Source organism: Galeopterus variegatus, unplaced genomic scaffold, assembly GCF_000696425.1.
Source record: "Galeopterus variegatus unplaced genomic scaffold, G_variegatus-3.0.2 Scaffold147, whole genome shotgun sequence".
NCBI lineage: Eukaryota > Metazoa > Chordata > Mammalia > Dermoptera > Cynocephalidae > Galeopterus > Galeopterus variegatus.
This window is the reverse complement of record NW_007726258.1, coordinates 629,192-649,683: the sequence shown is the minus strand read 5'-3', so window position 1 is coordinate 649,683 and position 20,492 is coordinate 629,192. Positions and strand designations below refer to the sequence as shown.

At 45.3% G+C, this 20,492-nt stretch overlaps 2 protein-coding genes across 2 annotated transcripts in view; one reads left to right on the top strand and one right to left on the bottom strand.

Annotated features, from left to right (window-relative positions):
- Positions 1-3,905: 3,905 nt before the first annotated feature.
- SNRNP35 (small nuclear ribonucleoprotein 35kDa (U11/U12)) lies at positions 3,906-9,481 on the top strand. Its single transcript, XM_008591379.1, has 2 exons — positions 3,906-4,013; positions 8,627-9,481. Exon 2 carries the CDS (start codon positions 8,630-8,632, stop codon positions 9,362-9,364), a length of 735 nt encoding a protein of 244 aa, XP_008589601.1. The 5' UTR covers positions 3,906-4,013; positions 8,627-8,629; the 3' UTR covers positions 9,365-9,481.
- Positions 9,482-12,518: 3,037 nt separating this feature from the next.
- Positions 12,519-20,492, bottom strand: part of RILPL1 (Rab interacting lysosomal protein-like 1) — a 48,988-nt gene continuing 41,014 nt past the window's right edge. The window contains exon 7 of the mRNA XM_008591370.1: positions 12,519-13,364. Coding sequence (XP_008589592.1) covers positions 13,220-13,364 — 145 coding nt within the window. The 3' untranslated portion in view covers positions 12,519-13,219. The remainder of the gene's footprint in view (positions 13,365-20,492) is intronic.

The following is a 20,492-nucleotide window of genomic DNA, read 5'->3' as shown; positions in this document are numbered from 1 at the left end:
AGGCCACGGGTTCGGATCCCATATATGGATGGCCAGTTTGCTCACTGGCTGAGCGTGGTGCTGACAACACCAAGTCAAGGGTTAAGATCCCCTTACCGGTCATCTTTTAAAATAAATAAATAAATAAAATAAAACCCCCTCAGGAAACCCGAGTCTTTGAGATGGCTTTAGCTTGCCCATTGTCCTTCGGATTTCCTGGAGAGATGGGTTAGCCTCACATCTCTCCTCAGGTCACTGGTATTCCTGAATAAAAGCTGACTTCCATCTTCACCAACATTTGACTTTTTTTTTTTTTTTCCTTTTTGTCTTTTTTTGTGACCGGCAACGGATCGCAACCCTCGGTGTTGCGCCCGCACCTCGCTCAGCCAGTGAGCGGCAGGTCTGTATGTGGGATCCGAACCCTCCGCGGGAGCGCCGCCACGTAGCAGTGCGCCACCGGGCCGGCCCCCACCAACATTTGACTTTTGATTGGTTTGCTTTTGTCTGGAGGCAGGCAGCCAGACCTGTGTGTTCTATATCAATTTTGGGGAGCCTCAGCCAGGAGCTGAGTATGCTGTGTAACAGGTTAGCCTCACATCTCTCCTCAGGTCACCGGTATTCCTGAATAAAAGCTGACTTCCATTTAGCATATTGCTACCACGCTTTGAAATGTAGCTAGTCTCTTTTTTTTTTTTTAAAGATGACCGGTAAGGGGATCTTAACCCTTGACTTGGTGTTGTCAGCACCACGCTCAGCCAGTGAGCAAACTGGCCATCCCTATATGGGATCCTAACCCGGGGCCTTGGTGTTATCAGCACCACACTCTCCTGAGTGAGCCACGGGCCGGCCCGTAGCTAGTCTTAATTGAAATAAGCTGTAAGTATAAAATACATATCAGATTTCTTTCTTTCCTTCTTTCTTTTTTTTTTTAAAGATGATCAGTAAGGGGATCCTAACCCTTGACTTGGTGTTGTCAGCACCACACTCTCCCAAGTGAGCCAACCAGCCATCCCTTGGTGTTATCAGCACCACACTCTCCCAAGTGAGCCATGGGCTGGGCCGGCCCTCATATCAGATTTCTGACTTAGTGCCAAAAAGAGAATGTAAACTATCTCATTAATAGTGTTTCTACTGATTACACATTGAGAAGATGTTTTGGATATATTGAATTAAATAAAATATACTGTTGAAATTAGCTTTATCTGCTAATTTTTACTTTTTTAATGAGGCTACTATAAAATTGAAAATGACACACGTGGTTCATGCTCCACTTCTGTGGAACAGCACTGTCCTACACCAGTGATGTCTGACAGAATTCTACAGCAATGGAAATGTTCTGTATCTACACTGTCCACTGTGGTAGCCACTAGCCTCATGGGGCTATTGAGCACTGGAAATGTGGCTGGTGCAACTGAGAAACTGAGTTTTTAATTTTATTTAATTAAAGTTGAAATTTATACAGCCACGTGTGACTAAGTCTATCATATTGTATTCCAGCAGTGTGTTCCTGACATCCATGTATGCAGATACTCTTGCACACACATATATTTACATCTTTTATTGAGGTATAACATCTTTATACTTTTTGTTTTGTTTTGGTTTTGGCAGGGGCTAGTATGGGGATCCGAACCCTTGACCTTGGTGTTACAAGGTGGTGCTCTAACCAACTGAGCTACCCAGCCCACTTTTTTTCGGCAGCTGGCTGGTACAGGGAACAGAACCCTTGACCTTGGTATTGTAACATTCATCTTTATACTTTAAAGTGCACAAATCTTAAGTGTAAACTTGATGATTTTCCTATAAATATGTAACTATGTAACCACTGTCAAGATCAAGAAATAAAACATTTCCAGTACCCCAGAAAGCTCCCAATGCCCTTTCCTAATTAATTTCTTCCTCCTGAGAGACACCCCTTGCTGTGTGTTAAGTATATCCCCCAAAAGTTCATGTATTGGAAATTTAATCTCCATTGTGACAGTGTTAAGAGGGTAGGAAATCCTATTATGATAATTGAAAGGGGCCTTTTAAGAGGTGACCAGATTGTGAGTAATGTGTGAATGGATTAATCCACTGATAGTTTAATGGGTGGTCATATGTGTGATTCTGATGGCTTTACAAGGAGAGGGAGTGAGAAGCTTAGCTCTCCCTTGCTCAGCCCATTCTCACCATGTGATACCCTGTGTTGCTGTAGAGAGAGACCAGCAAAAAATAAATAAATAAAATAAAATAAAGCCCTCACCTGATGTGTTCTCTGGACTTTGAACATCCCAGCCTCTGAAACTGTAAGAAATAAATGTTATTTCTTTTTAAATTACCCAGTTTCAGGTATTCTGTTATAAGCCACAGAAATGGATCAACACACCCCTATTCTGACCTTTATCACAAGAGATTAGTTTTGCCTATTCTTGCACTTCATATAAATGGAAACACAGTAAACTCTTTTGAGTCAAGCTTCTTTGCTCATCGTATCTGGGAGAGATTCAACCTCATCGTTGAGGGTAGCAGTAATTTATTTTTTTATTTCAAAACACGCATATATTTTGAATATTTAATTTTGTTTTTGTTTTTGTTTAAAGATGACCGGTAAGAGGATCTTTACCCTTGACTTGGTGTTGTCAGCACCACGCTCACCCAGTGAGCCAACCAGCCATCCCTATATAGGGGATCCAAACCTGTGGCCTTGGTGCCATCAGCACCACACTCTCCGAGTGAGCCACGGGTGGGCCCTAAAAATAAGATTACCTTCTAAAAATAAGATTATAATCAAAATGAACTCAGTCACCTGCAGAAATCACACACTGGTAATGGATTAATCAGAAAATAGGTGGCTGAGGAATTTTACAACACACATCAGCAAATTTAAGAAAGCAGGGCTGTATCAACGAATTTTAAGTTGTAACACAATCAAGTCCTAATCTAATCGAATACGTTGACCTATCAAAAACGAAACATAGGGCCGGCACGGTGGCGCACTGCTACAGTGCGCTGCTTGAGAGTGCGGTGGTGCTCCCGCAGAGGGTTCGGATCCCACATACAGACCGGTTCCCGCTCACTGGCTGAGCGAGGTGTGGGGGCAACACCGAGGGTTGCGATTCCGTTGCCGGTCCCGGTCCGGTACGGGCACAACACTGAGGGTTGCGATCTGTTGCCGGACACGAAAAAAGACAAAAAGGAAAAAAAAAAAAACGAAACATAACCAGAATGTATAGATCTCTCCATTCTACAAAATTTATGTATCACACAGTTCTCTGCTCTCCCTCTCTCCCTGTTATAGATGTGGCCTTTTTAACCGTGATTCTAGTGGCGTGGGTCTTCCAGTACGCTTGAAGAATCACTTCGGCACTTGCAAAAAAATTCAAATTTCCAGAGATTTCGAGTTCATAGATTAGCGGCTGGGCCCAGGGAATGACATTTAACAAGCTCCTACAAGATTCTAAGGATAATGGCTCACAGGCCACTTTGAAAAAAATGTTTTGCTTGAATGAAAACAAATTTATTAAGTCTAGGGGTTAGGAAAACTCTGGGATTATGTACGAAATTTCATGTGAATCCACATACTCATTTTCCGAGGAAGAAATCATATAATTAGATTCTGAGTCTAAGCTGCTCCCAGAGAACTAAGTGCACATTGGGTAGTCTTTAAACTCACTTGTTCAATTTAGCAATTTCTGTCTTCGTGTAAAAAATGAGAAAAAATGGGCTGGCCCTTGGCTCAGTTGGGAGAGTGTGGTGTTGACAACACCGAGTCAAGGGTTAAGATCCCCTTACCGGTCATCTTTTATAAAAAAAAAAAAAAAAAAGAAAAAAAGAAAGAAAAGAAAAGAAAAAAATGAAAGCCCATTTTTCTCGGAAGGGGTACGTCCTCTATGATCAACGCATGTAATTAAATTGCTTAAAGCAAAAGGGAAACCTGCGTCTGTGGCGAATCTGCTGTTTCCGATGTAAAGGTCCGGTCGAGGCCGGCGCGAGCGAGCTTCGGTCGCTTGGAACCGGCTGCCAGTCTCCGTGGGAAAGGGAGCCCGAACTTTCTTGAGGTGAGTGGAAGCGGCTCGGAGGGAGTAGTGCCTACGCCGTGGGGGAGGAAGAGGGGAAGCGGCCTCGACGCGTGTCCGCTCTTGTGCGGGCCGCCATGTTAAAGCCTGGCAAAAGGGGAGACTTTTTGGTGTAGTGCTGCGGGAGCCAGGGACCAGAGCTGGGTTGGAAAGACGACTCCTCCCTCTGTGTGTCCACGCAGCAGGTGAGGGGTTTGGGGGAGCCAGCCTCGAGGGCTGGCCGGATTGGGAGGGCTTTGGGGAGTACAGCATAGGCTTTTCCACCGAGAATTACGCCTTTGCCTTCACGGCGCCACTGCGCATGCCCGGTGGGCTCTGCGGGTCCCGCCTTCAGTTCTGTTTCGCTCTTGGGTGGGAAGCTCAGGAAGCTTTAGTTCCAAAGACCCAGTAAGGAGAGACTTAAAAAAATAAATAAATAAAAGCTTTATTTGTGTAACAACTTATAATTATGAAGCAGTTTCTTAGACACCACGTTATCTAATCTTCACAAAAACCTAGTGAAATGGCAGTTAGCTACATTTTACAGATAAGAATCCCCAAGTTAAAATTTAAATGACAACATAGGACTAGGTCTTAAATCTGGGTGTCTGAGTTCCAATCCTGTGCTCTTTTTCACTTTCCCACACTTTTGTCTTTAATGCACTCACCTCCATCCCCACCATTACTTAAATCTCATCCCCCGTTTATGAAAAAATGAGAATGTAAAAATCCGAAGAGATCGTTGTGGTAAATCTCAACATAATGCTGCAACGGAAGAAATATATACACCTAGAGGATTAATGAGGGTGAAGCCTGCTGTTCTCTCTGCAGTTAGCACTGATAGAAGCATGCAGATGAGCGATGACAAAATGCATGCTTATCCCTTTGTAATTCTCTTCGATTTTAATTTGAAGAAGTGTTAAAGCTTGGAACAGGACCTTTGACTATGTACAGTAATGTCAGTTTTATTTGGAGAATCTCTGACTTTTTTCTGTTGAACAGGAAGGGATTCTCACAGGGGTGGGGTCTGGTCTCAGCCTCAAACCTAGAATCCTGGTGTTTTTTTCTCATCCCTCTTTCCAAAGCCTTGTATTTTATGAAAGGCATCTGAGGAAATGATTAAGAACTCAAGCCCTGTAGTTGACACAGCCCGTGGTACTAACTCCCCTACTGGGCTACTTCTTAGCTTTGTGATTTGGGGCAAAAGATAACCTTTTTATGTCTGACCTTCCTGACATGGCAACAACAGTAGTACCTACATCCAGGTATTGTTGAGAGGTGAGAGGAGTTAAGAGCTTAGCACAGTGACGGAGGTGTAAGTAAGATTAGATGCCAAGAATTTTAGGCCCAGTAGAATGGGATCACGATAGAGAATACCAGAGCAGGGAGAGACTGAAATAACATAATGCTATCTCTTCCTTTTTTTCACGTGGAGAAATTCAGCTATGAGAGAGAAAAGACACAAAGTGAGTTAGAGCCAGAGCCCAGACCAGGACTGAAATTGTCTCACTTTTGTCCGGTGTTCCTTCTGTTGCTTCAGCGGTTTATCATCTTTTTGCTGATAAGGATACCAGAGATTTTAAAAAAAAAAAAGACACCAGAGAGGCATCTTCTCCAAAGTTTTTTTTTTTTTGTCTTTTTTCGTGACCGGTAACGGGATCAGAACCCTCAGTGTCGCGCCTGTACCGCGACCGGCAACGGGATCGCAACCCTTGGTGTCGCGCCTGCACCGCGCTCAACCAGTGAGCGGACTGGTCTGTATATGGGATCCAAACCCTCGGCGGGAGCGCCGCCGCACTCCCAGGCACCGCACTCTACCGAGTGCACCACCGGGCCAGCCCCAAAGTTGTTTGTTAATGATGACAGGCATACATTGCCCTCCTTTTACAATTTGGTGGTAGACAGTGTAATGTTGTTCTGCCTCTCAGTTCTCAACGAAGGAGTCCTTGTTGTCTGATTTGGACAGAAACAAGTTCTGTGAATTTTGACTGGAGTTGGTTCAGTTCCCCAGCATTTATCAGGAAGTGCCCTAGGATCTGGAGACACCAGACTGAAGAGTGTTTACTGTGCATTGGGCAAAACATGATCAGTATTACAGAAGAGGTACAATGAGCTGTGGGAGAGATGAATATGCTTCATGGGGGAGGGCTTTGAAGCTGGACTTCGAAGGACCAGTAGAATTTCCACAAGTGGAGATGTGGGAGGTGGAAAGGAAGAGAATATTTCCAGCAGAGGAAGTTGCACTGGGAAAGACATGGGACTCGGGAGTTGGGGCATATTCAAGGAGCAATCCTGGGTAGTTTACGAATTGGTTTTGTGATGGGATATGGTGAAAGGCTACGTGTGAGCGTCAGAGTTCTTGAGTGCAGTGCCCTTGACTTTGACTTTTATTCTGTAGGTGTTTGGCTTTTTTACTGGGGGAAAAAAATCTACAGTGCATCCCATAAGTAATCACTCCCCCATCATAACTCATCAACTGAAGAACAAAAGCAAAAAGATCCTTGAGGAAAATTTGAGTAAGAGAGGAAAAGTTATAGGTGCCATTTTGATAAATGTTATGGAAAGATGCTGTTGAAAATGAGAATTACCATACATATTTCACAGAGCCCTGGTTTTTAAGTAACATATTTCAGCATTGTCTCCAAAGTCTTACAGAGTTGGTCACATAATCATTAGTCGAGTCTGAAATGTTGGCACTCACCTTACTATTCCAGCAAAGGTTCACATCAATTAATTATCATGTATCAGAAGGAATGACAACTGCAGTGTGCTTGCTGGGTGAAAATTACCATTGCGGTAAATTCCCATGCTCCAAGGTATAAATGGATTATCACCTAAAGAGTTGAGAAGAAGGGCCGGCCCGTGGCTCACTTGGGAGAGTGTGGTGCTGATAACACCAAGGCCACGGGTTCGGATCCCATATATGGATGGCCAGTTTGCTCACTGGCTGAGCGTGGTGCTGACAACACCAAGTCAAGGGTAAAGATCCCCTTACCGGTCATCTTTAAAAAAAAAAAAAAAAGAATTGAGAAGAAATCCCATATTCCTTTTGAACTAAAGAACCTGCTGCTGGGTCACTGTGGTCTTAGCTTTGCTATCTATTTACTGCAAAATGCTATATTCAAATTACCATTTTCCCTTGTAGTTTTGTTTTTTTTATAAGTCCTTATCTTTTAGTGATGTATGCAGGAAAATTTACAGATAAGTGATGTAATATCTAGAATTTGTTTCAGAATAATCCATCGGTGGATTATTCTGGCCACTTGTGTGCTGGTTCTAGCTGGAGCCAGGTAAGGAATTCATGGAGCATTATATATTCTCCACGTTGGTATATATTTGAAATTCTTAGTAGTAATGAGTTTTTATTTATTTATTTATGTTTTTGGTGGCTGGTTGGTACAGGGATTGGAACCCTTGACCTTGTTGTTACAAGGCTGTGCTTGAACCAACGGAGCAACCAGCCAGCCCCAGTAAAGAGTTTTTTTTTTTTGTCCTTTTTGTGACCGGTAAGGGGATTGCAAGCCTTGGCGTGGTGTCACCCACAACGCGCTCAGCCAGTGAGTGCACCGGCCATCCCTATATAGGATCCGAACCCGCGGCGGGAGCGCTGCTGCGCTCCCAGCACCGCACTCTCCCAAGTGCGCCACGGACTTGGCCCTCCTTCATTTTTAAAGGATAGTTTTGCTGGATATAGAATTCTTGGCTGGCAGTCTTTCTAGCACTTTGAATATACCATTCCACTGTACCATTCCACTGTCTTCTGGCCTTCAGGGTTTCTGATGAAAAGTCAGCTGTTTATCTTATTAATGATCCTTCATACATGAAGAGTCACTTCTCTCTTGCTGCTTTGAAGATACTCTCTTTGTCTTTGCCTCTCACCAGTTTGATTATGTAATGTGTCTAGGTGTGGATCTTTTTGAGTGTACTCTACTTGGGGTTTGTTGATGTCTTTGGGTATGTAGATGAATGTTTTTCATCAAATTTGGAAGGTTTGGGACATTATTTCTTTCAAATATTCTTTCGCCGGCCCCTAAAGAGTTTTTTAAATGCTGTTTTCCACAGCAGTTCCTAGGCTACCATTCCTAGGACCATTTTAAAGTCTCTGAAAGGTGAGCCTGGATGTCAATCCATGTTGCCATGTTATAATGTAGTTGCTAATCCAGATGATACACCTGTGGGTGAAACGCAAGCACGCTGCCCTCTGCTTCCTGAGAGGGAGCTGGGAGGAGTGGGGAAGGGCCTCTCTGGAGCCTGCCTGGCTTTGATACTGTCTCCCCCGCTTACAAGCTGGGAGGCCTTCGCCTCTGTGAGTGTCCATGTCCTTTCCTGTCTTCAAGAAGGGGGAATAAGGGCCAGCCCGTGGCTCACTTGGGAGAGTGTGGTGCTGATAACACCAAGGCCACGGATTCAGATCCCAAGTAGGGATGGCCGGTTAGCTCACTTGGGAGAGCGTGGTGCTGACAACACCAAGTCAAGGGTTAAGATCCCCTTACCGGTCATTAAAAAAAGAAAAAAAAAAAAGGGAATAATAGCGTCCATTTCATGGGGTTTTCCTAAGGTTTAAATGGGCAGCTCAGAGCCGATTTTACATACACACTTGCTGTTATCATTCTTAGAACATGAATGATTGGATGCCCATCGCCAAGGAGTATGACCCGCTCAAAGCTGGCAGCATCGATGGCACTGATGAAGAGCCACACGATCGGGCAGTCTGGAGGGCAATGCTGGCACGATACATCCCCAACAAAGGTGTCACAGGAGACCCCCTCCTCACCCTGTTTGTGGCAAGACTAAACTTGCAGACCAAAGAGGACAAATTAAAGGAAGTGTTTTCCCGCTATGGTGACATCCGGCGGCTTCGCCTGGTGAGGGACTTGGTCACGGGCTTTTCAAAAGGCTACGCCTTCATAGAGTACAAAGAAGAGCGTGCTCTGATCAAAGCCTACCGAGATGCAGATGGCCTCGTTATTGACCAACATGAGGTATTTGTGGACTACGAACTGGAAAGGACTCTCAAAGGGTGGATCCCTCGACGACTTGGAGGTGGTCTGGGGGGGAAAAAGGAATCTGGGCAGCTGAGATTTGGGGGACGCGATCGGCCTTTTCGAAAACCTATTAATCTGCCAGTTGTTAAAAATGATGTCTATAGAGAGGGGAAAAGGGAAAGGAGGGAGCGATCTCGATCCCGAGAAAGGCATTGGGACTCTAGAACAAGGGATCGAGATCACGGCCGGGAGAAGAGATGGCAAGAAAGAGAGCCAACCAGGGTGTGGCCCGAAAATGACTGGGAAAGAGAGAGGGACTTCAGGGATGACAGGATCAAGGGGAGGGAGAAGAGGGATAGAAGCAAGTGAGGCCCAACAACTACAGACCCTCAAATACAGATTCAGCTTTAAGTGAAAGCATAGCGTAATTGTCTTTATACTCAGTGTAAGACTAACGAATGGTTGAATAAAACTTACTGATGATAATGGGGTCTGGAATCGCTTTCTTTCCATTCTGGAGCCTAGGTTCAAGCTGATGTTATGAATGATCATCTTCATCAAATAGTTCTAAACACATTTTTTTTTTTTGCTTATTTTTTAGTTTACATTTTAAGGATATGTTATTTAGTAGGATTGAGAAACAGTTTTGTAGTTATTGGCATCTGTACAGATTATTCGTAAGGAGCCATGATTCTTATTTAATTTGGCAATGGAGAATTTGTTTTGATTTTCTCCCATCTAGTTGAAATGATTGTTTTGAGTGCATGGCAAACAGACGTGATGATCTAAAATTATTCTCACTAATGTGTGACTCCTGGGAACCCTAATCTGGTCAGAATAACTTGTCTTTTCCATCTTCATATCTATAACCCAAGGGGTTAGTGATTTGAAATAAAAATTGGATAGAAAAGCAAATCCAAGGGGAATGTTCAGAGACTTAATACTAGAAGCCAGTCTGAACATCTGGGTCAGCAACCAGCTACTTTTGAACAAATGTAACTCCACTCTTGCACAAAACGCTTTTTTTTTTTCTTTTTCTTTTTCTGGCTGACATTTAAAATTAAAAACCAAAGTTGCAGGGCTGTGATCTATGGTAGTCTCCCAGCCCTTTGAAAAGATAAAGCTCAACAGAAGAGGGGATGAAATTAAAATGAAAAATAAGGAGTGGTCAAAATCAATGAAAGAATTGTAGCTTATTCTGACGGACTGGATTGATTTTTCTTTTCCCTCTTAACAATCCATCCTCTGGTTTGCTAGAAAGCTGGATCTATTGACCTTAACTCAGGACTTTGAATAAGTTCCATACCTTGCACATGATTTTCAACAAAGTGACATTTAACATTTTTATCAATACCTGTATCTTTGAAAGTTCAGGTTTTTAAAATTCAAGATGTTTCATGCAAAATAAATGATTTAGTACCAAAACTCACATTCATTACTAGGTTTTTGCAGCAGTATGAATCTCACAATGTGACATAGGAAACTGGACCAACCTGCTGTGTCTTAAAGTGGCTGCTGCTGCTGCTGCTATTAGAAGATTAGAGAAATATGCTCTTTCCTTTGAAAATTTTACTATCTCCCGTCTCAGAAATCAAGCTTGCAGGGAGAACACCTTTCTGATTTCATTCCCATTTCATTTACAAAGTGCTCCCTATTTTTTTTTTTTTTTTGGCAGCTGGCCAGTATGCAAGTGCTCCCTACTATGGCACCAGAAGTGTGTCATGGGCCAGAGTTGGTCAGTTCTTTAGCTAAACAAGACTGCCCAGCAGGAAAACATGTGTTAAGAGATGCCACCAGGAGAAAAAGTATATCCAGTTGCAGTGTTCACATAGTTGTCAACTCTGAGCATCGGAACATGGATGGATTTAAAAAATGCATGCTCAGACCCTATCCCTGTACATTTGGGCTTAGTGTTGTATGGGCCCTGGTAAAGGGGAGATGGTCAGTTAGCTTACTTGCTTAGAGCACAGTGTTGGTAACACCAAAGTCAAGGGTTGGGATCCCTGTACCAGCCAGCCTCCAAAAAGAAAAAGAAAAGGTACAACTCCAATGGCAGGGACTTCAGTAGTAGCCATCAACATAAGAAGACGGGCTGGCCCGGTGGCGCACTGGATAGTGCGCCGCTTGGGAACGCCACTGGCGCCCGAGGGTTCGGATCCCACATACAGACCGGTTCCCGCTCACTGGCTGAGCGAGGCGCGGGAGCAACGCCGAGGGTTGCAATCCCGTTGCCGGTCCCCAGTCCGGTACGGGGGCAACACTGAGGGTTGCAATCCGTTGCCGGACACGGAAAAAGACAAAAGACAAAAAAAAAAAAAAAAAACATAAGACATATATGAGGGTACTTCAGAAAGTTCGTGGAAAAATGGAATTGAAAGATAATACAAATATTTCCATGAACTTTTTGAAGACCTCTTGTAGGTACCCTTTCACCTAGCAATTCTGTTTCTAGTTTATTCTGCACATGTGCGGAGGTGTGCGGCACTGTTTTTTTTGAGTAAAGGGTTAGAAGGAAGCTACCTGTCTATCAGCGTGGCCTAGATAAACATTAATAAATTATACATCTATATAAATAATATATGATAGACCAGGGTTCCTCAGCCTCAACACTGTTGATATTTGAGGATGGGTAAGTCTTGGTTGTAGGAGGTGTCTAGGCATTTTAGGATGTTTAGCAGCAGCCTTGGTCTTTACCCAGTAGATAACAGTAACCTCCCTCCCCCTCCAGTTGTGACAACCAAAAATGTCTCCAGACACTACTGGCTAGCCTGTTTTTTTTGTTGTTGTTTTTAACATAATTGCATGTATAAACTTTCAGGAAAGACACCCAAGAAACTGGGAACACTGGTTACCTGTTGCAAGGGCAACTGAGGGTGGCTGGGGGTGGGAGAGGAATTCCTCAGTACTCATGCTTCTATACTTCTTTTTTTTTAGTCAAGTGCAGTAGGTTTCTATGCTCTTGAAGAATAAATTCTAATAATTCTAATGGCCAGGCAGGTTTGACTGAAGCAGCAACATTATCCTGTCTGATCATTTTTCCCAGCATTCTGGAAAGAGTCTATTGTAGATTCTGCAAATCCACCTGATGGTTTCTTAGCAAATCTTAGTAGAATGTGTGGAATGTGGCCCCATCCATCAGCTGTACTTGAGTGCTGTTACAAAGTGCTGACTCTCTCAATTGTGAGCACCCAGCCCTGCTCCCTAGGTGCTCCGGGGGTAGAAAGAAAGGCAGTGTTGTGTGGCAAGTCCCCAACTCACCAGTTACAGACAGGGCACCTGGCTCTCCGTCTGCTGCTGCAGGTCTGTGACTCAGCCAGACACGTGGTCCCTGAGACACCTTCCTACCCACCGCCCTCACTCTGCTAAGTCTCTCCCACTCGCCATCCCACATCCCCAAGGCTCTCATGCCCCATTCCCAATCTGCTTGGGGACATTTGTCTTCTTTGCAGGGCACTAAGTATTTGACATGGTGAATGCTAAAAGGAAACAAGATGACAGGAAAAAATGAAATGCACACCAGAAATGTTGCAACATCTCATCATTAGCCACTTTGTTTGGTTAGTACTGCATAACTCACAGCAGATTCCAAGGCACACTGCCTTGAACATTGCTACATGCTCTAGGCATTATCAAGAACAAGGCAATAGAGATACCGTGGGCTCTTACAAAGTTGTCTCCAACCTGCACGGGAGGGCTGTCATCTGTATTTTCTGTTGCTTTGTGTTTGAGTTGGGCCAGCTCATCCTGTGACTGTCCTGTCAATGCATCCTAAACAATATACTACCACCATGATAATTTCATTGATGTAACTAATAAAAAGCTATCCCTTTCGTGCCTCCCACAGAAGTATGACAAACATGGTAATAAAACCTCTACACATAGGATTTTATACAAAGCAAGTCAAACGGCAATGATAGCGGCAAGAAGCTTGTGTTATTGAATGCAAAAGTCTGGCCTCAGTTCATGGGATTATTAAATATATATATCCTAAGGGATCAGAGTTATCTATTATAAACGGTGATAGCCCTGGGTATAAATATACATTTCTTTAGAGTTTGGCTTCAGTTTTTCGAGGTCCATCCTCAAAGCAGACAGTTTGTTTGAGGGGGCCGTTTTGAGGGTGCATCTGCATCAAGAGGCATGAGGCAGTGACCCCTGGGCTGCAGGTTTGGTTGCAGGTGCTGGCTGTAGATGGTTCATAGCCAAGGGCAGAGACAGCCAAGGTCACAGGTGCTGCAGGGCTTCTTGTCCTTGCTCTGTGTAACCATCGTCGCGGTGGGTGTTTGCCCACTGGCCAAAGGACTCATGGACGTGCACGTTTCTCTGGGTGTTGGCTAGGCGCTTTTTATCTCGGGAGAAGAAGCTAAACCTTTTGGAAGGGAAAGAAAAGAGAGAAATGAGAGCAGACCCTTGGCTGTGCACTTTGTGTGTTTTGCAATGCTAGAGACATACAGCAGCAAAGGTAGAAGGGAGTGAATAATTCCAGGTGTGAAAGAAAAAGTTGGGTGGAAAAAAAAGAAAAGAGAAAGTTGGGGGTTCGGGTCAAAGTTATTCTAAGAAAGCAGCAGGGGATTCTGCGTGTCATTAGTTGCAGTACCCTGGAGGTCACACAGTGTGGGCAAGGCGTGCATGCGTGTGATGTGTGAGGTACCTCTCCTGCCTCAGCCAGTGCCGAGGAGCCTTCCCATTAGTGGAGGATATAAAAAGCTACTGGAAACAGATCATGGGTTTCTTTAATTATCCTAATGTTGCCGAGAAAGGAATACTTGAAAGCTGTGTGGAATGTAAGATGATTCTGATGTAAACAGATGAATATTTCTCATTTAAATAGCTATGTATTTATTTAACGTCAATCAGGAAACTTTATAAGTAGCACATCATCAAAGCCCAGATTTCATGGATACTGCTGCTGAGGATGAGGCTAAAGTAGGTATTTAAGAAAAATGAGACAACTAAAAAATATATTAAGTAAATCACAGTACACACAGTTCTCTGATTAGATAAACACTGTGAATATAGTATGTGAATTGAATTTGAAAAACATCAATTTGTTTTTTGTTTTGGTGGCTGGTCGGGGCAGGGATCCAAACCCTTGACGTTGGTGTTATAACACCGTGCTCTAACGAAGTGAGCAAACCGCCAGCCCCTGGGAAACATCAATTTGGACTTTCAAAGATGGATTTAATCGTGAAAGCTTTTAGAATTTATCACTGTAGCTAGCTACAGAGCAACAGCTTATGTAGGGCAAGAGGTTTTTTGGTTTTTTTTGATAGCTGGCCAGTATGGGGATCCAAACCCTTGACCTTGGTGTGATCAGAACCATGGTCTAACAGAGTGAGCTAACCAGCCAGTCCCTAAAGGTCTTTCTAAAGCAGCTGTGACTTGCATATTGATTACAGTGAACCATAAAACGTCAGATGCCTAAAAGGTAAAGGCAACGACACAAACAAAAAGCTTATAAAGTGGTCCATTTAAAACAAGGTCTGGGGGACTGGCCGGTTAGCTCAGCTGGTTAGAACACAGTGTTGTAACACCAAGGTCGGGGGTTCGCATCCCCATACCGGCCAGCTGCCAAAATAACTAACTAAATAAATAAAGATGGAGGTGGAAGAAAAAAAAGGTCTGGGGCTGGCTGGTTAGCTTAGTTGGTTCGAGTTTGGAAAACACTAAAGGTTAAGGGTTTGGATCCCTGTACTGGCCAGCCACAAAAAAACCCCAAACAAAATACAAACAAAAAAACCGTATGCTTCAAGAGCATGGTAATGAACTAGGGCCCTGGCCAGTAAACCTGAGTTGGCCCACCTTGAGGATCTCCCAAAAGCTCTTTCCACGCTGCCAACTGTCCTTTGATGCTACCAGGCTCTAATAAGATTGCTTCTATTGTCACCAAATTCTTACTCTTGAATTTTGGTTTCTGAACTTGGTAAGAGACATAATATAATAACTATGTTAATGTTTCCTGGGAGGCAAGAATAGGAATGAAGCCACCAAGAAATCAAAGCTTCAGATAAACACTTTTTGGTTCTCTGTGTTCACCTATTAGCTTCTTTCAGTGTTGTAGCCTGTGGAGTTTAGTTTTAATCACATCTGAGTAAAAATGATTTTCCTCTTCTGTGGTTAGGATCCAACAGTCACCTTCCACCAGGAATAAAGTGTTCTTTCATCATAAAGCCAGAGGAAGCCAAGTTTATCTGGCTAAATTCTCCTGGCAATGAAGGTCTCTTTTCTCTACAACATGTATGTGGGGAAAGAAGGCACAATTTTCATACTGGCATCTGTGAGCTCTTTCCATAGGGTGATCGGGGCAATTAGCTGGCAAAAATACAGCAGCAACACATCACTGTTACGCTTCACATCTACCTGACTCAAGTAAGCAGGAAAGCCATCAAGCACCTCCAACAGGGAGAGGATCAAAACATTGGTCCCCTTCTCTGCTTTTCTTTTTTTAACAAGATCAAAGGGCTGAGTGACATTGGCTTGGCAAAACAACGCAATTTAGAAAGCTATGGCGTGAAGATGGAAAACACAGTGTTAGTGTCACTCGGGGATCGCAGTGGGCGTTGATTACTGACCCGTCATTTAAAGGACCTTCTTTACTGGATCATGGGCAAGGTGGTTTTAGAACGGAAACAAAAGAGACAAAAAGAATTATAGGTGACAGAGCCGAGAATTCTGAGGCTTCACATGTGCAGATAGAGTGCAGTGGGCAGCATGTTGAAATCACACTCAACACCCACTCCAACTGGGAACACGCAGGTGATGGCCATGCAACTAAAGTGGCCAGAGAAGACAGGCCAGTCCCAGCAGTAGCTGCAGCAGACATTCCAAAGGCACAGCTCAAACAAAATCAAAAACACACAGTGCCTACAAGGGAAACAAGTCTTCGGACAGGCTGCAGTGTGGGGTCATCTATTATCAGTCCAGCTGCTACCATGGGCATTATGGCTGTAAAGATCCTGGTCAGAAAGTACAGATAGACACAGAGAAGATAAAAACAGCAGAGGAATGAAAAAGAAACACTCCACAGACAGACCAGCTGAAGGGTTTGCTTATGGTATATATTATGGGTTGGGCTGTATCCCCTGTCAAATTCATATGCTGAAGTCCTAACCCCAGTACCTTAGAGTGTGGCCTAATTTAGAAACAGGGTCTTTACAGATATAACTAGTTAGGAAGAGGTTATACTGGAGTAGAGGAGGCCCTAATCCAATATGACTGGTGTCCTTATAAATGGGGAAATTTGGACACAGACATGCATACAGGGAGAACGCCACGTGTGGCATTCTTGGTGGCAGAGATTGGGGTGATGCTTCTATAGACCAAGGAATGCACACCACAGAAGCAAAGACAGAGGCCCGGGACTCTCCCTCACAGCCTCAGAAGGAACTGACCCTGCCGACCTTGATCTCACACTTCTGGCCTCCAGAGCTGTAAGACAACACATTACTGTTGTTTAAGCCCCCCAGTCTGTGGTACTTTGTTACAGCAGCCCTAGAAAACTAATACAGTATGTGACAGCCATGAGTGGAGAGAATGACCCTCAAGGGCTGAAAAGGCAGGCCTGGGTGTGGGGAGGGAAGGAGTCAAAATGTGCTCTGGGAGTCCTGGTGACACCTTGTTAGGGGGCCTTCTGGGATGTATCCTCCAACTGCCAAAACTGCAGGCTCCATGCCCCTAGGGCAGCCTTGTGTGAACCAGGAAGGAAACTGAGGCAGACAGAGTAGGCCAGGACAAGGACTAGAAAGAGAGCCTGCATGATCTTGAAAGATGTTTCCTCACCACTCTGAATAGGTCAGAGCCAACAGTAAATGCTCATCTGTACCTTGCTAGGCAGGGGAAATGAAGATGACACTCCAACTGAGCCACCAGGGCTTATTTTGAAAATCTATTCTTCTTTTTTAAAGGTTGGCTGGGAAAAGATATAAAATAATTGTCTCAAATGAGGTTGGGGGATTCTCTGTGTGTTTGGATCACCTTTGATGCACTTCACAGAGTAGCTGGGAGGTGGCACATTTGCAGAGCCACATGGATGGTTTCTCATGGTGACACTGAGAAGAAGGGAGACCTTTTGCTAAATGAGTGCGCCCCATCTCCAGAGGCCAGGCTACTGGGCACAGTTAGCTTTCCAGGGGCTCCGAGTCACACTGTTTTGCACCCAACTTTGCCAGGACACCAAACAGGGCACTGCCAAAGACACAGTCATTGCATGGGAGGCCCCAGATACCAGGTCATTGTGTGGGAGACGGCCCCAGATACCAGGTAGACGTTTTGCCTGGAGAGCTGTTTGCTCACCAGGAAATGCTGGACTTTACCTGGGGCTGCACCGGGGGCCAGACCCAGGAGCTCTGGGACACTGGAGTGTGTCTTGCTGGGCTCACTAAACGGACAGTCCCTCCCCTCGCTGCTCCAGGTGCTGCCCTGCAGAAGCCGCCCCCTCTAGAGGGACAGCCATTTCCATGAAAAGACTGGCTTGTTTTGACCAAAAGTTTAGGTCTTGGATACAGTGTAGCTGGTTTTAATTCCCCCCTCTCCACCGAGTATTTCTGGAAGACTCCAACTAAATGAGGTTCTAACAATGGCGTTACAGGCAGTACAATGGGCGGCTGTGAAGAAGCTATTTCTGGGCCAACGCAAAGAGGGGTGGTGGGTAGGAGGACAGGGACAGAATGCTCTGTTGTTGCTACCATTTGACACCAGGTGGTCGCCCACTCCAAAGCCAACCTTTCCGGTCTGTAGGGCCAGTTCTGATCTATCCCCCCCGCCAGCTCTCCGTCCCACCCACTGCCTGCCCTCCTGTCTCCCCATCAGCCCCGGCCCCTGCCCCGCAGAAAACAGCTGTGGGTGCATCTGTGCGATTGAGACTGAGAGACGGGGACCACACCAGGGGGCGCTGCTGCCCAGTAGCCACTGGGGACGGGGCTGAAGTCACTCCAATGTTCCCTGGTGACCCTCCCAGGCAGTGCCAACCCCTCCTCTCTGGCCAGCAGCTGCCCAGTCACAAGCTATTCTTGGAACATTTTCTGGGCATGCTGTTTGGACTGGAAGCAGGAATTTCTGGTTCCCTTGTTGAGTTCAGCCCAGAAAAGTGGAGTTTGCTGTCTCTGACTTGTGGCGCATTCAAGAGATAAAGGACCTGGGCACTCGGCCCACAGCTGGGGACTCGGGGAGTGGACTGAGGAAAAGGGGGCCTGGGGTGGAGGGCAGACAAAAGGCACAGGTTCAAATCCTGGCTTTGAGCCTTCCCAGCAGTATGATCTAAATTAAGTCAGTGGGGGGCCGGCCCGTGGCTCACTCGGGAGAGTGTGGTGCTGATAGCGCCAAGGCCATGGGTTTGGATCCTATGTAGGGATGTATGTAGGGATGGCTGGTTGGCTCACTGGCTGAGTGTGGTGCTGACAGCGCCAGGTCGGGGGTTGAGATCCCCTTGCCAGTCATCTTTTTAATAAATAAATAAATAAATAAATTAGTTAATTAAATCGGTGGGCTTCTCTGGGCCTCAGTTTCCTCATTTGAGAAATGGTGATAATTTTCCCAGCTCTGGGTCTCTGACAGGGTGGAAGATACCTTAGTTGAAGTGCTCTTAGCTGGCGAAGCCCCTTCAGACCTTCTTGGTGGTTATTACTTAATTGCTGGAGGGATAAGGGGGTGGGGAAGGACTGGTTCAGGGACATGAGGCTGAGCTGGAGAGCTGCCACTAGCTGCGCCAAACAGACTGCATGATGAATATCCCCCAAAAACGAGGGTAGGAGAGACCAGACCAATCCAGTTGGGTGCAAGAGGAGTGAAGGGGGGAAAGGGAGACAGGCTGTGAGCCATCTTAGGAACTGCCACCCCCCAACCCAGCCCCAGGGCAGATGTATCCCTGCCCAGGCTCCTCCCAACCTCCTCCCAGGCCGCACTGATGCAGCTCCCAGTAGGCAGTCGAGGTGGACAAAGGCCATCAGTGTCCTCTCTGTGCTGGTTAAAAGCCTTTTGTGTCAGTTTGCTCTGCCAATGATCCTCTAGAAGGCAGGGGCTGCAATGCGACTGGCCACCTGCACCCTGTGGATGGGAGGTTCTGGTCTCACTCTTTCTGTCTCTGCTCTGTCTCTTCTCTCTGTCTCTGTTTATCTCTCTTGTGCTCCCCAATTCTGGCTGCTTCCCCTGCCAGACTCAGAGCTCCAGGTCTTGCTGAGCAACCAGAGGCCAAGCGAAAGGGGAGAAGGGCTCTGAAAATGGGTCCTTTCTGAAACAATCTGGAGAAGGGCAGACACTACAGCCTATCCAAGTGTGGGTAGAAGAACTAGTGGAAAGATTTGCTTTCTAATTCTGATTACATTCCTCTGGACTTTACCCAATATGAGATTTGTGAAAGCTAACTCTTTTTTTTTTTTAAAGCTAACTCTTAATTACCTGTTTAGAGGAAGGGGGCTGAAGAAGAAAATCTAAAAGTCAGAAAAACCCAGCTTTGGAAGGAATTCTTAGAATTATGTATGATCATGGGTGCTGGAAGCTCTATAAATGCAGCACACTTGAAGTGAAGATGCTAGAAAGGTCTGATTTTTAAAGACCTGAGATTGAATGGCTGAAGGCTGCAGAACTCTGGTCTCTTGGTCTCCCCCTCCCTCAGCCCAGGCAGGGACTGTTTGGGCTCATGAAGCTTCTGGCAACTTCTCTAGAGCTAAAACCAAAAACTCCACATTTCTGGACTGAACTCGGCGAGGAAACCAGAAACTCCCACTGCCAGTCCAAACAGTGTGCCCAGAAGGTGTTCCAAGAATATCTTGTGACTGGGCAGCTGCTGGCTGGAGAGAAGTGGTTGGCACTGCCTGGTAAGGAGCCACTGAAGCACATGAGATCGATTCTGCTCATCCTTGAGTAGAACTGGGGCTGGCAGGTGGATCGGAGTTTAAGCACTACCCGTCTCATTTTGTATCCGGCACTGAACGAGAAACCCTAACCCAGGATAAGAGTTTTCCCGGGTATTAAGTACTGCACAGAATCAAGACCAAAGAGCGTCTTCACCCTCAAGATGAGGCTACAGGGGACACCTGTCTTTCTGTTTGTCTAGCACTCTGACCTCACCTGGGGACTGGTCCTTCCCCTAACTTCTGTCTACGTGAACTGGATGGAGTTTCAGGGGTTTGAAGGAGACGCAGACCTGGACAACGGATGTGATTCGTTTAGGGATGGTCATGTGACCCAGTCAGAGCCAATGGTACTTGATTCTGTGGCTTTTGTGGAACTCTTGGGAATACAGAATCTGAAATGGAGTTTCAGACAGAAGAAAACAGAAATCTTGGGCCGACCCCGTGGTGCACTTGGGAGAGTGTGGCGCTGGGAGCGCAGCGACACTCCCGCTGTGGGTTCGGTTCCTATATAGGAATGGCGGGTGCGCTCACTGGCTGAGCGTGGCGTGGACGACACCAAGCCAAGGGTTGCAATCCCCTTACCGGTCACAAAAAAGACAAAAAAAAAAAAAAAAAAAAAAAAAAAAAAAAAAAAAAAAAAAAAAAAA